Raw genomic sequence first — 13892 nt, forward strand, 5'->3', positions numbered from 1 at the left:
TTAACTTTTCAATCTATTAGCATCATTGGGCTCTTAAATACTGCTCCCTTCAGCTCATGCTATCCAAGGTGGAGGAGGAAATCTATGGATTTTCCCCCAGCTGCTTTCCTATGACTTGTCAAAAGACCACCCTCAACTGCACAGGGCCATCTCTCTGGTTATGGCTTTTTTAGTTCCTTGAAGTCTTGGTCTCTTGATTTCAGGTCTATGGGCAATTCCAGTGCTTCAGACCAAGTAAGAAGCAAAAGCAACAGTCCAGAAGCAACATGTAGCACCCTTTCCATCATGTGGTAAGTGAAGGACACAGTTAGGAAAAGAGTGTCCTAGGGTGGGATGCTGGGCATCAAGGAGGCTGTGTGGAGAGGCTCCATGCAGCAGTGGGAAGGCAGGGAGACACACTCCACATTGTGTTTGTATGGAAGACCGAAAAGTGTTCTGCCATATATAATGTGAGATTTCAATGCACATTTATAGCATAAAAAATTTCAATCCACCATTTTCAAAAAGGAAAATCTCAACTCTTTGTGGCTGTGTTTCACATTAACTGAACTTCATTTGCTTAGAAACTACCTGTCAATTTGAAAATAAATCTACTTCTTCCTTATTATCCCCAAACAAGGAGACAGACAACCAGCCAGCCAGTGGTATGCACACACACACACACACACACACACACACACACACACACACACAGAGAGAGAGAGAGAGGGTGTGTTTTGATGATCTCATTTGCTCTAAGTGGCTTTAAAGAATAAGTAGCAGGATAAACAGACCACTGTCTTCAAGTCTTTCTGAAGTGACAAGTGATGAAATCAAAAGCAAAAGTCACACTCCCACCAAAGCCAGGCAACCCCACTCCCTGAACACCCCCCACTATCTAGATCAGGTCAGACAGTAGGCAAGTCTATGAGGGAGTTATCTTTATTACATTAATTGATGTGAGAAGACCGATCCCACAGTGGGAGGCACTATTCCCCACATTTGGGTCCTGGGCTATCTCAAAAAGGAGAGAGTGAGCTAAGTACTAGAAGCATGCATGCATTCACTTTTCTCTGCTCTTGACTGTGGCTGTGATGTGACTGTTTTGAGTTCCTGCCCACCTTGGCCTCCCTGTGGGGATGGACTATAACTAGGAACTGTGGGGACTCCATAAGCTGCTTTTTGTCGGGATGTTTTATTGTTTTATCATAACAACAGAAAGACACCAGGACACTTAGCATTTACTGAAACAGTTTGGAATTATAAAGGTTTATTTAGTAGCCATGGTAATAATACAAGCTCTCTTAGGTGACAGACTTTACACAAAAGCAATTTCTGAGATATACATGATCTATTCGCTTATTTATGCCTTTGCTAACTCACTGATGGTTGGAGATTTTGTGTTTGTTTTTTTTGAGAGAGAGAGTCTCTTTAAGTAGCTCTGGATGTCCTGAAACTCACTATGTAGGCCAGGCTGGCCTTGAACTCACAGATGCACCTGTGTCTGCTTCCAGAGTTGCCAGGATTAAAGACAAGGGATACCACACTCAGCTTGATGGATTATTTTTAACTGAGTGTTTTATAAATCTCAAGTATAGAGAAATACCCATAATTAATTGAAGGTGAGAGCAGGGAGGGCCTTAAGTATCACAGAGGGGAGTGTTAAGATGAGGAATTTGCACCTGGGAAGGAGAATTGATCTAGTTCTTACATGAAAACTGGCCACTTTCATTTCGTGTGGTAAAGGCAAGTCAATTTAAAAGAACTGCCAGATTTCCAGTATAATGGCTGAGCAGAGGTTGAGCTGTCCATCAGCTCATTGCTGAAGGTGGGTGACGGTGATTGCAACAGAGTCCTCTGGAAAATATTTGCTAAGCTCACCTTTGACTCAGCCGTGGAGGTCCCTGACCCCAAGTTTGTACACCTACACTTGTGTTTGCAAAGCTGTGCTAAGCATCTCCTTTGGAGAGATCCAGCACACGCAGCAAACAGTCACTGGGTATAGGTGAAGGACACAGGGGTACTCATTAAACTGTTCCTGAAATTGCTCTTATGTCTGAACCTTCCAAAACAAAATGTTAAGACGAGAAATAAATATAATCCAGACAACAAACAGTAACATGCTACCCTTTGATCACATTTGCCTGAGAAGAGACAAAGGATGTGATGGTTTTAGATCTATAGATAACCAATGGGTATACTTCAGAGGAATTTAAAGTCCACCTGAGAGAATCACATGAGCCTGACAGGTAAAGTGATTTTTACCTGATTTTGGCCTTTGGAAATGTGTTAAGCCCAAGTGTCCTCTTAAACATAGGCAATTGGTCAGCTATGAAGTCATGGCAACTTCAAGGATGACTATGTGCTCAACAGTGATCTGTGGCCACCATCTGCATCAGAATAGCACTAGGTCAGAAGGATGAAGAGTCTCTCACAAATATAAACATATTGGTAATTCCAAAATCCAGCCTGTGATCAGAAACTCTTGAGGGTGTTTATTGAAAAGCAGACGATTCTTATAGCCAATAAAGGTTAATATTTAGATCTCTGTTTTTAAGAAGCCTACAGATTGAGCTGGGCCTGGTGGCACAGGCCTTTAATCTCAACACTACTTTCTAGATAGATTTACATGTGACAGATTTTGCAAGAGGCACCCACTTCTGCTATTTGCCCACTGAAAACAGACCATCAGATCAGGTCTCTGCTTCCATGGTTCCACTGTGGCTTTACTTTAGGCTCTAGGGACTCATTCTGCCCTCTCTGTTTGCTTAAGGGATAGAGCAAAGGTCTGAGGATCATGCTTTTCCACCTCCCTTAACTCACTGAACTTTTGTACTTTCAAAATTGTACTTCCAAGTATTCTACCTTTTGAAAGTATGTGTGTGTGTTTGAGCCTTTGTTAGAAAAACAGCCTACATATATATATATATATATATATATATATATATATATATATAATATATTATATATATTATATATATATATATATAGAGAGAGAGAGAGAGAGACAGAGAGAGAGAGAGAGACAGAGAGAGAGAGACAGAGAGAGAGAGAGAGAGAGAGAGAGAGATCCAAGGCCTTGGTAATTCTTGAAGTTTATTCATTCAATGTTTATGAAATTACAATCTGTTCATGCTGGAAACAAAAGTTGAAGAGAAGCTTCTCAGGGAAGCAAAACAAACAGCCCAATGGATGGCATTCACCTCTGAAATGTGAGGCATTTCCCAAGGCTTTCAGAAAGTTCGGAGAGTGAACTGGGGGTTTTCAAAATCAACAGCAACTTTTCAGATTATGTTGGAGGTAACACATTGCTGGGCCTGGCCAGCGAGACAGACACAGGAGTGCAGATAGTTCCCCAAGACCGTCTTAACTTCGGTGTTTGGACATTTTCTTTTTTTCAGGAGTGGAATTGTTGAATCACCAAATCAATTCTATTTTTTATTTTTTGAGGAAATCTTGTTTTGTACGGTGGCCTCTTTATTTTATACTCTCACTAACAGCACGATGATAGTCGACATGGGGCAGAAGGGGAGAAGGGAGAAATTTTGATGTAAGAAGTTATAGTAATGAGTAAGTTCGAGAGCTTCCATGCAGACAGAAGTGCAGTGTTGTGCACTTAAAAATGATCCCATGTCAAGTGCCGGTACCTTAAGACAATGGAACAAAACAAAAAGAGAGTAGGAAAGTTTAGAAGGTTATGGATGTGATAATGCCATGTGGGTGAGGGGCATGCATGTGCATGCGTGTGAGCATGTGTGCAGTGTAGAGATTTGGTTTTACAGTGACTGTGTACAACTATATGTAGGCAGGGTTTTGTTTTGTTTTGTGTATGCAAGTAGGTATGTAATGAAAGGGGCAGGACGTGGTAATGGGAGGTATTAGCAGTCAGTTTTGTCTCCAAGTGTGGGGTTTGGGTTCAAGGCATTCAGACCTTGATAGTAAAGAGCTAACTTTAAGCAGGCAGGTAAGTTGGGCAGAATTGTCTGTCTTTTGGGCAAAGTAGAAGATACCAGAGTGGCAGGTGTGGTATAGACTATGGTGGATAGACTCTATGGCAACAAGTCCAGGCAAAAATAAAGCAAAGGGACAAGACCCCAAGAGAGATTTCTGAGCAACGGGTTAATCTTTGCTTAAGTAAGTGGCAACTGAGAAGACGGGATTCAGGACCCTAAGTCTGTCCAAACAGGCAGCAACGACAGCTGCAGGGAAGCACTGAGCTGAGTGAGACTCACTGAAGAACTGTTGCTATGGGTGCCCATGGGGAGAGGTATAAAGGGTAGGAAAGTCTACCTCCACGGTAGTTCCAGTGTAACCAGCTACAAAAATAACAATCCGAGGATGATGGACCACCTGGGCTTCTCCCTCCGCCATTTCCCTAAGACAGACACACTATGAGGACTTCATCTAATTGCTTGCTTGGACTCTGGCCTGAGGTCCTCTTGAGGGGCAGAACAGTTGTTTTCCCATGGAACAGTATGGCATTTGACTCTTCAAATAGTCAATGCCAGCTCAGTAGACATCTGAGATTGTGTAAATACTTTCCTGCCCTACAAATTCAAATCCTGACAGCATGGGCCACAAAATAAGAAAACATTAATTTAGGACAACAGGAACTGGTTTATATAATAAACCTGTTAGAAAGATTTTTTTTCTTTGCAAGATACCTTACGTGAATAAATAGGATTTTGAAACCAGACATAGAAACACTGGCGTTCTTTTGTGTAATGCTTTTCTCCAGTGGGGATGGACGGTGCTTAGCCTGAAAGGTGTCACAGTCAACTGGAGTCAACTGATTCTATTTATTACCATCCTTTTCCTTAGTTCTCTGCAGGAAAGGTAAATGAAGGATATAAAGGAGGGCTGGAGAGATGCTCAGAAGAGAAGATCTGACTCCAGTTCCGACATGCAGAGGCTCAAGGCTACTGTAACCCCAGCTCTGGGAGAATTTGACCCCTCTGGCTTCTGCAGGCCCCTGCATTTGTGGTGCACATATCCACACCCATTCACATAATTACAAACAATTAAAAACAAATTTTTAAAATAAAAAGAACACAAAAGAAATCCATGTGCTGTTTTCAATGTTTTTATCCTACACCTTTCCCCAAAAGACACAATCAACCACTGTTTTGAGTTTTAGTGGATATAATGTATCAAAGAAAATACCAACAACATAACATAAAAAAATGTCACATAGAAGAATGAAAGTCTGCATTTGGGGGACTATTGCTGTGGGAAGAAGGGCCTGATCTTCATAGACATCTTCCTCATTGAGTACCATGATCCCTTCCAGTTCATCCACACCACACCATCATCTGTGCCATGCTTGGACATGTCCCAGCTGTAAAGACCACCCCAGTAGTATCTGCCATTTGGATTGGCTGCATGGCATCTGTTATACCACCATCCACCACCATCTTCTCTTGAGCACTGCTTTTTTGGATCTGTAGTTAACCTGAAAGGAAATGAGTTTGAGTTAGCATACATACAAGTACCACTGTCAATTCAGTTCTTTGGCAGGAACCTACATGAAAGTACTGTGTTCAGTTGTACATGGTACTCTTTCTCTTGAGTTCTGTAGGTAAAGCTCAAATACAGCAAAGGCCTTCTCTGCCCCACAGCAAGAAAGGGAAACAGCTGGGCCTTTCTGGTCTAATTTTGAAATAGTTTATCTGATGCTGTAGTATGAGAGACCCTGAGATACGAACTGATAGTTTCAACAGCTGCATTAGTGAATAAAAACACGAGTGTTTATATAGCTACACAAAAACACAGAGAGTTTACTCTAGTTGCTGGTCTATCTTTGAGTAGTTGTCTGGCTTTGGGCAAATTTATATCTCCAAATTTCATCTGAAAGATGAAATTGATGATGTCTGCCTCAGAGTTGGGATGCTTTCAATCGATAGGTACAGAATTCAGGAGAGGGGCTTCCTAATAAACTTCAAGTGTCCAAGTATGGGCAGTTGTTGATAATGTTAGGTACATTCATGATGCTGGGTAATGATGATAGTGGGCACTTTAAGGAAAAGGAGCCAAGACTGCGGTGCTTACCAGCCATCATTGTCCCTGTCGTATGTGCTGAAGAACATGCCATTATGGATGGTCATGGTCCTGTTTTCCCCCACCAGCTGCGAGGCTCCGTCCATGAGGGCATTACCAGCTGTCCCTTTGTACTTGTCCACGGAGACTTGGTACTTGCTAGCCTCATTCTGCACTGTGAACCCTCCGTAATGTGCCTTCACTTTGTCTCCTTTCCAGTCCTCCATTTCGATCAGAAGTTCCGTGGGTCCCATCCTGGTAAGCTGGCTAATCTTATCGTTCCCCAGCCAATATTCACCTAGAGAAAACAAATGCAAAATATCAGAAAAAAAAAATGAAGCCTCTGGGCAACCAAGAACTGCTTTTCCTCCATACCTTTAGCTCCCATATTTAATTTTTAATCTTTATTGTGTGTGTGTGTGTATGTGTTTATGTGTGTAGTTAAATTCCTATTAGCATCCCAAAAAAATCTAAAAATTGACCCCTCTTCTTGATGTTCTTAATAGGAAAAAAAACCTCATGAAACTAGAAGAATTTTATTTTGCACTTGAAGTCTTTACCTGGCAAGCCACAGTACTTCTTCCCATCTTCATTGGTTGCAATATTTCCAAATCCTTTTTTGTATGGGTCCCATTGCCTGCCAAAGTCGACACTGCCATCCTGACGATTCTGTATGAGTGTCCATCCTTAAGTTGACAGAAATAAAATTAGCCTAAGGTAATCAGTAATAGCAGCACTCTGGAAGGAAAGTCTGAACCCACTGCCCATTTGTTTTATTTTATACTTGCTTATGTTTGGTTCTCCAAGTAGATATAATAAGGAAATAAGCATGAGAGGCAAACTCTTTCAAATATTTGGAAATGTCAAGTGCCACATATCATCGTAATGCATGCATCAAGGATCTTTTAAATCTTTTCAAATACCAGATTGAATTTCAAATCAAGTGGCCAGCTACATTGGAGCAGAGCCTTGTTTCCCAGCATCCAGGATACTTACAGAATGAGAAGTCAGCCACTGACTAGGACTTACCTCCATTTTCTGTTTCCATGTCACAGTAGACTCTGTATGGCTTGCTGGAGGTGTCAGGCTGAATGAGATACATTTCAGATGTCTCGCCTCCTTTCCTAATGATCTCCTCACATTCTGCAAGAATGCGATGCTGGGTTACGTTCAGGGACAGCAACACAGTCTTCAGCCACTCATACCTGAATAACACTGACTACACTGCGTACAAAGGACCACTTTGTCACAAACATTTGAGGATAATGTTCTATGGGTTGGACCTTCTTCTCACTGGCAATCAAAACCAAGTCAAGAGAATTATAGAGCTCTCTTTATCTCCCATTCCTACAAATAGAGCACACAGGACTAGGAAACTGGGCATCTTTCTGTGGTCCTGTCATCTGTGTATGTCACATGCATGCACACATTAGAGAGCCCTGGAATCTCCACTTTCATTGTAGCAGAAGCTACTCAGTAGAACTGGGTGGAGTCGTCTGCCAAGGCAGAATACAAAAGCCCAGGATACAACTACAATGTGCTAGACTATCATTATATTCTGTTAGGGGAAAGCTAGTGTGTTCACTTTTTAGTCCCTATGATTAGAGAGTGTTAGATCTTCTGGAATTCGATGGGATTTATTTACTAACTCACTACCTTTGCCAGAAACCACAGGAATATTGCAGCTGACAGTGCATGGAGTGCGGCAGTATTCCATCTGAGCCGAGATGTCAGATTCTAATTTTTGTATTTTGCTTCTCAGGTTCTCCAGGATTGAGCGGAGCACACGAAGATTAAGGGGAATATTATCATTCACGGTCTCATCAATATATAATCTGTGGTCTTCCAGAATGGAGGAATACTCGTTTATGACATTTTCATTATCTGGAAAAACAAAATGATGTCGGAATGGTCAGCACTTTTGCCTATAAAAGTATATCTAACTATGTAAAAATGATTTTGATTTTCCCAAGAATAAATAAATAGAATTTGAGGCATCATCAAGCAATCATGATTGCTGAACTTAAGAGGCATTATTTATTTTATGACATGTACAAATTGACATACAACCCCACTGCTTCTCCACTGATTTGCCCTGGGTACACGCTAAAGATCATATATGGTAACAAATACAAGTTGTCTCCTCTTTGGTGAGCAGTGTGTGAAGGCTCCATCTCAACATGTAACATTATAGAGAAGAAGCACTTGACACTTACACACCGCAGAGCCTTGGGATTTGCAAGGACATTTCAGGATTCTTTTGATTCCTAAATGTTTACACTTGGGTGAGCTCCTCTGAAAAGCCTGTGCCATGCTGACACCCCAGCTGATTCCTACCCACCAGGTCCATAGCCCTCAAGGCTGACATGCCAGATGTCACTACTTGAAGGTTACTTTATGTCACACTGACCGTTCTCATATTCAACACCTCAAGTGTTAAACTGTACAAACACTTAAGTTTTTATTCTATGTATATTATCTTCAGAGTCACAAGACAAATGTCTAACAGACTGAAAATAAGAAACCATTATGGCATTTCTCAAAGAAAGTCATTATAGTGAAAGCAGCATGAAGACTAATAACTTGAGGAGTGCTTGTCTGGCAAACTGCAGCTGGAAGTACCTGAGGGTGGACCCAGGGTAAGCAGGGACAGAGAAAAATCAGCACACATACTGATTGACCTCGGATGTTTAACTGCACATGACTGTATATCCACAGTTAATGGTTTCAATGTTCTAAACGAGGCAGGTAGAAAACCCCCCGTATGGCTACCTTTAACTTGTGCCTGCTTCTTTTTCCACATGTCTTTTAGCAGAGACAGGTACTGGAAGGTGGTGGAGGAGGTCTCAGAAACGGACTGTATGTTGTTATTTAACTCAGCAACACTCGTCTTGATTGGCCTTTCCTGGTTTATCAAAGTCTGTTGCAATTGACACCCTGTAGGACACAACACTCCCTGTAAATGAGGAAAAGAGCTGGCATTAGAGCAGTAGATATTTGTTTAAAATGTGTGTTAGTGAAACCTTAGTGATCTCATGAGTCAATTAAAAAACTTGATATTTCATTTTCTTTATGGAAGAGCAGAAACCTTAGAATTATCAGCACACTCTTATAAAGAAAAGAAATAGTCCTTACCACAGGAAAAAAAAAGTAATCAGGCTATGAAAATTTTACCCAACCCAAAGAAGAAAGTAGGCAAAATACAAAAGAAGAGACCATGTCCAAACACCCTAGTCTGTTATCTTGTGTACAGACCCAAGAGTCCAATAAAGGAAGGGTGAATAAAAAAAAAGGACTCAATCAAGTTCATACTTTGAATTTTAATTCTTAAATAAGCAAAATAGCAAGGATAGAGATGTTGGCCCATGAAATATTAAGATTTCTTGGCACAGGAGACCCACCCTGAAAAAAAAAAAAACCACCACCAACCCAAAAAAACCAACAAATGCCCCTACCAGGTCTGGGTCAGCGTGATGACAGCCTCCTGCATCAGGGGCTTTTCTTTCCACTTTCTTCTGGCTGGCAGCCACTTTGGCTGGACGGGCTCGATAGCCACCTCCGCTGATAGGAGGGGGGGCAGGTCTCAGGCTAGGAGCCCCTTCCTTTCTCCTGTCAATAGGTCGATGACCACGGGCATCCAAGCCACCCTACAGGAACCGGGCAGGGAGACGATGCCAAGTTAGAGAAGCTGTGAGAGGTAACTCTTCCGAGGTGGCACAACCCTGGTGATTTGCTCCAGGTCTCTCCACTGGCTGGCTCACATTCGTTGTGTCTCTTCAGGTGGACGGGGGATCAACAACACACAAAGCTACTGCATAATCTAAGGCACTTTTATAAGGCGGGGTGGGGGGGGGTTGGCTGGGGCTAAGACAAACCCACCCTAGATTGTGAAATCTAAACTTTGGAGCACACAGAACTGTCAGGAGTCTAGATGATCAAAAAGAATGAATAGTCTCAATTCACTTGGGTTAGTAAATTTCTACAATTGTTATTATTAATCAATTCCCCAACTTTCAATGTTTATAAAGTGATGATCAGGTTGAGTCTGATATGATTGTATTTGGGACAAGATGATCTATTTAAAGAAAACTTACTCGCAATAATGACTCTAACATGTTACAGAGAATCAAGATAGTGTGGGATAAGGTACTGCTTGGGTTCAAGTGTTGACCCTGCACCTTGGGCAAGTTACTTTACGCATGACTCAGTTTTCTCATTTATTAAATAAGGACATCCACAGCTTGCATCTGACTTGTAAGATTGTTAGGAAGATAAAATCTGTTTACTTGTGACACCCTCGGAATTATACTTGGCTCCTCCTAAGTTTTCGTTATTATTTTCAGTGTAGCCATACTTCAAAGATACTTCTGACTTCACTGTTCATTCCTCTTCTAGCCTCAGTTTTCAACACTATTTGTTAAGCTGTTCTCTTGAAACTCCCTATGTAATTTCTTTATCAAACATGATGTTATTACCTCATGATGTTATAAAGTAATTTTCAGACTTTATAGACTGTATTAAAGACGATTTGCTAACTTAATACTCTTTAAAAAGATCCTCGAGTGGAAGAGATGCAACCAGATAGGAAGGTTTTGACTTGGATTAAATATGCTTATCGCTTTCAATCGCCAGGAGTCTGACTCTGAAGGCTGTATTTGCAGATGAAGAAACCCCAAAAGCTGGAGCAATAGCCAGTTATGTGCATCTAAGCCACCACATGAGCAGCTGCACCTGACAATTTGCTGCCGTTTGCTCATTAAATAATTATATTATTTTACATTTAGTGGGGTGGTGCAAGGATTGAAACCTTGATAGACTGGCTGCAGATTTACTGGCTTAATTACTGACTAAATCTCTCTCTGTATGTCTCTCTCTGTCTCTGTCTCTGTCTGTCTGTCTGTCTGTCTCTCTCTCTCTCTGTGTATACAATGCTATGCATTTTTAATGGGTGAGCATTCAGGGTGATATACATATTTCATATTAAAGACCTGGTCCTAATGAGAACTTGTCTGCTCTAACACAAATTTAATGAAATGTATTTTTTGCTCACTGCAAATACAATTATGAAAAAGCAAACTACTGGCTTGTTTGCTTGATTTAGAATGTTGTACACAGGTGACATTGATTGGCTTCACTAGAGAAAATAAATGACAAATACTGAAAGAACCAATGGGGACACAGGCTAGGAAAGAGCGCTTGCAGAAATAATTGAAACCAGGAAATCCACATTGGAGCTTAACCTAAAGGATTAATTAGTAAAAATCTGAAAGCACTTTTGAAGTAATTTCTGAAAATGTGCACAAATACATCATTTACATTTTTCTTACTTAACCCAGACAAATTTCTTTTTATTTGTATCATCAAATAATCTGAATGCTTACATGCCCTTTACTCCAAATCATCCACAGTGAATCAGCTCATTGCGATATTAATGTGTATTCTGAGAGTAAATTTCATCACGATACATTTAGTAATAAAATTTAAACTCTTTTCTTAAATACACTTCTAATATTTATGACATCAAAGTAATACCAATAATAAGTTGGTGAAACTACTTGGGCTGGGCATGGTGGCTCAGATCTGTAATGCAGTTAAGAAGCTGAGTCAAGCTAGGTAGCACATGTCTTTAATCCCAACCCGAGGGAGTTAGAGGCAGGCGGATCACTATGCGTTCATTAGAGGCGAGCCTGGTCTTACATAGAGTTTCAGGACAGCCAGAGCTACATAGTAAGACCCTGTCTCAAACAAACAAACAAACAACAAACAATCTGAGGCAGGAGGACTGCCACAAGCTTGATCCCCACCTGAGATACAAAGTGAAAGTCTGTTTCAAAAAAAGAAAAAGAAAAAGAAAAAGAAACAAATAAGATGAGAAAAACACTTCTACAAGTAAGCAAGTTATGCTATATATTAATAATGACAACAAATATTACTTCTGTTATAATTTTTTAATCTGAAAAATACTCCAAAATTTCATTTTATGATATTAAAATTATAAGTCTTACCAATATTCAATAATCTTGGGAGTTATATATTATCTTACTCACTAAAGAGCAAACAACCTACCAATTTTTTTCTTTCAAAAAACTAATCTTGCCGGGTGGTGGTGGCGCACGCCTTTAATCCCAGCACTCGGGAGGCAGAGCCAGGCGGATCTCTGTGAGTTCGAGGCCAGCCTGGTCTCCAAAGCAAGTTCCAGGAAAGGCGCAAAGCTACACAGAGAAACCCTGTCTCGAAAAACCAAAAAAAAAAAAAAAAAAAAAAAAAGACTAATCTTTTACTATCATAGCACCCATAAATTTAAAAAATTGTCCTTTATAATTATAATAATGTAGTGCAAGAACTAAGTGAAAATTCATAGAATTAGAACAAGACAGAAAAACACATCTTACATAAATGAAGCCACCTTCACCTTGGAAAAATAAAGGTGTTTAAACCAGAAAATAATATATGACTTTTCTTTCATAGATACAATCCTACAAAATATGTTGAAAGTCAGAGAGGTCCCTGAAACTAACAATTTAGTTTTGTAAGTACAACCCAGGCTACCTTAATTTAAATAACTATTCACTCAAAATTATGATTCCATTATTTTATATTAATAATATTAGTAGCAATATAATATCTGTAAAAAAAAAAAAATCACCGGGGATGGTAGTTCAGGTTCATCGTAGTCGTCATCAGCAGCTTGAGTTTGAACTGAGAAAAGACAGAGCAGCAGCAGCCATAGATACTTCATGGTTTTGGATTTTTGGAAATTCCAAGCAGTCGCCCTTTCCTGCAGACTTAGCTGAGAGACTGCCGATCTTATATATAATGGGTCCTCTCCCAGGCATGACTTCAGAAATGGTTACCTCCCATTAACTAAAGATAGTTAATGTTTGACATTTGGGGTCACTTGTTGGCTGAACTGCTTTGTCGTTTGAGCAACATCTTCCCAGCAAGCCCTGTTTACCTGTCAGATAACTCACCTTCTCTGCCGGCCTAATGTGGACACATGGAGGCTCTTCAAGTCACTGGATCAGAGGAAATGATAGGAACCAAGAACTTTCTGAAAAGAGTCTCATGTCAGAGGTCCAGTAAATTGTGGGCAATGGTACAGGAGTTCATAGAGGATGTACAAGGGAAAAAAATGTTTAATTCAGACAAAACCATTTGGCCTACTCAGGAAGGGGCTCAGGAAAACCTCAGTAAAGAGATGCATGCATGCTCACGGGGTGTGGCAGTTGGATAAATCAACTTTGAGAGAGGCCATCGAAGAGTTAGTATATCATCACGTGTCTATTCTTTTTTCTAGATGTTAATTAGAATTACAAAATAACCATTTCTCTATGCTGTGATAGACAAACAGAAAAATAAAAAGTCCTAGCTTCCCTTTTATTTCTGCCCTGATTGGCTTTTATATTTTGCATTTTTTATGGTTAATTTTTTTTTTTTTGTCTTTCGAGACAGGGTTTGTCTGTGTAGCTTTGGTACGTTTCCTAGAACTCACTCTGTAGCCCAGGCTGGCCTTGAACTCACAGAGATTCTCCTGCCTCTGCCTCCCGAGTGCTAGGATTAAAGGCGTGCACTACCCACCTGGCTTTTTATGGTTAAATTTTTTTTTTTTTTGGTTTTTCGAGACAGGGTTTCTCTGTGTAGCTTTGTGCCTCTCCTGGAACTCACTTGGTAGCCCAGGCTGGCCTCGAACTCACAGAGATCCTCCTGCCTCTGCCTCCCGAGTGCTAGGATTAAAGGCATGCACCACCACCGCCCGGCTTATGGTTAAATTTTTTAATCACTTCTAAACACTGTTATGATACCAGTGGAGTATAGATTCCCATATTAAGATTATAATTATAGTAATGGAATACACAATTAACATTTATCATTATACT

At 40.5% G+C, this 13892-nt stretch overlaps 1 protein-coding gene across 6 annotated transcripts; it reads right to left on the reverse strand.

The window, feature by feature from the left end:
* Positions 1–5199: 5199 nt before the first annotated feature.
* On the reverse strand, positions 5200–12775 carry Fgb (fibrinogen beta chain). 6 transcript variants are annotated; one of them, XM_052731711.1, is made up of 8 exons: positions 12685–12775; positions 9612–9664; positions 8788–8935; positions 7672–7899; positions 7045–7158; positions 6576–6701; positions 6028–6313; positions 5200–5431 (listed from the first exon to the last, which is right to left on the reverse strand). In XM_052731711.1, exons 1-8 carry the CDS (start codon positions 12752–12754, stop codon positions 5200–5202), a joined length of 1257 nt encoding a protein of 418 aa, XP_052587671.1. In that variant the 5' UTR covers positions 12755–12775. The 6 variants fall into 6 exon arrangements, with proteins under 6 accessions (XP_052587671.1, XP_052587670.1, XP_052587672.1 ...); XM_052731710.1 differs by having other exon boundaries at positions 8788–8839; positions 9471–9664; XM_052731712.1 differs by having other exon boundaries at positions 5200–5233; positions 8788–8971; positions 9471–9664.
* Positions 12776–13892: the final 1117 nt, after the last annotated feature.

The sequence above is a fragment of the Peromyscus californicus genome, unplaced genomic scaffold (genome assembly GCF_007827085.1).
Source record: "Peromyscus californicus insignis strain IS unplaced genomic scaffold, ASM782708v3 Scaffold_9__1_contigs__length_137607984, whole genome shotgun sequence".
Classification (NCBI taxonomy): domain Eukaryota; kingdom Metazoa; phylum Chordata; class Mammalia; order Rodentia; family Cricetidae; genus Peromyscus; species Peromyscus californicus.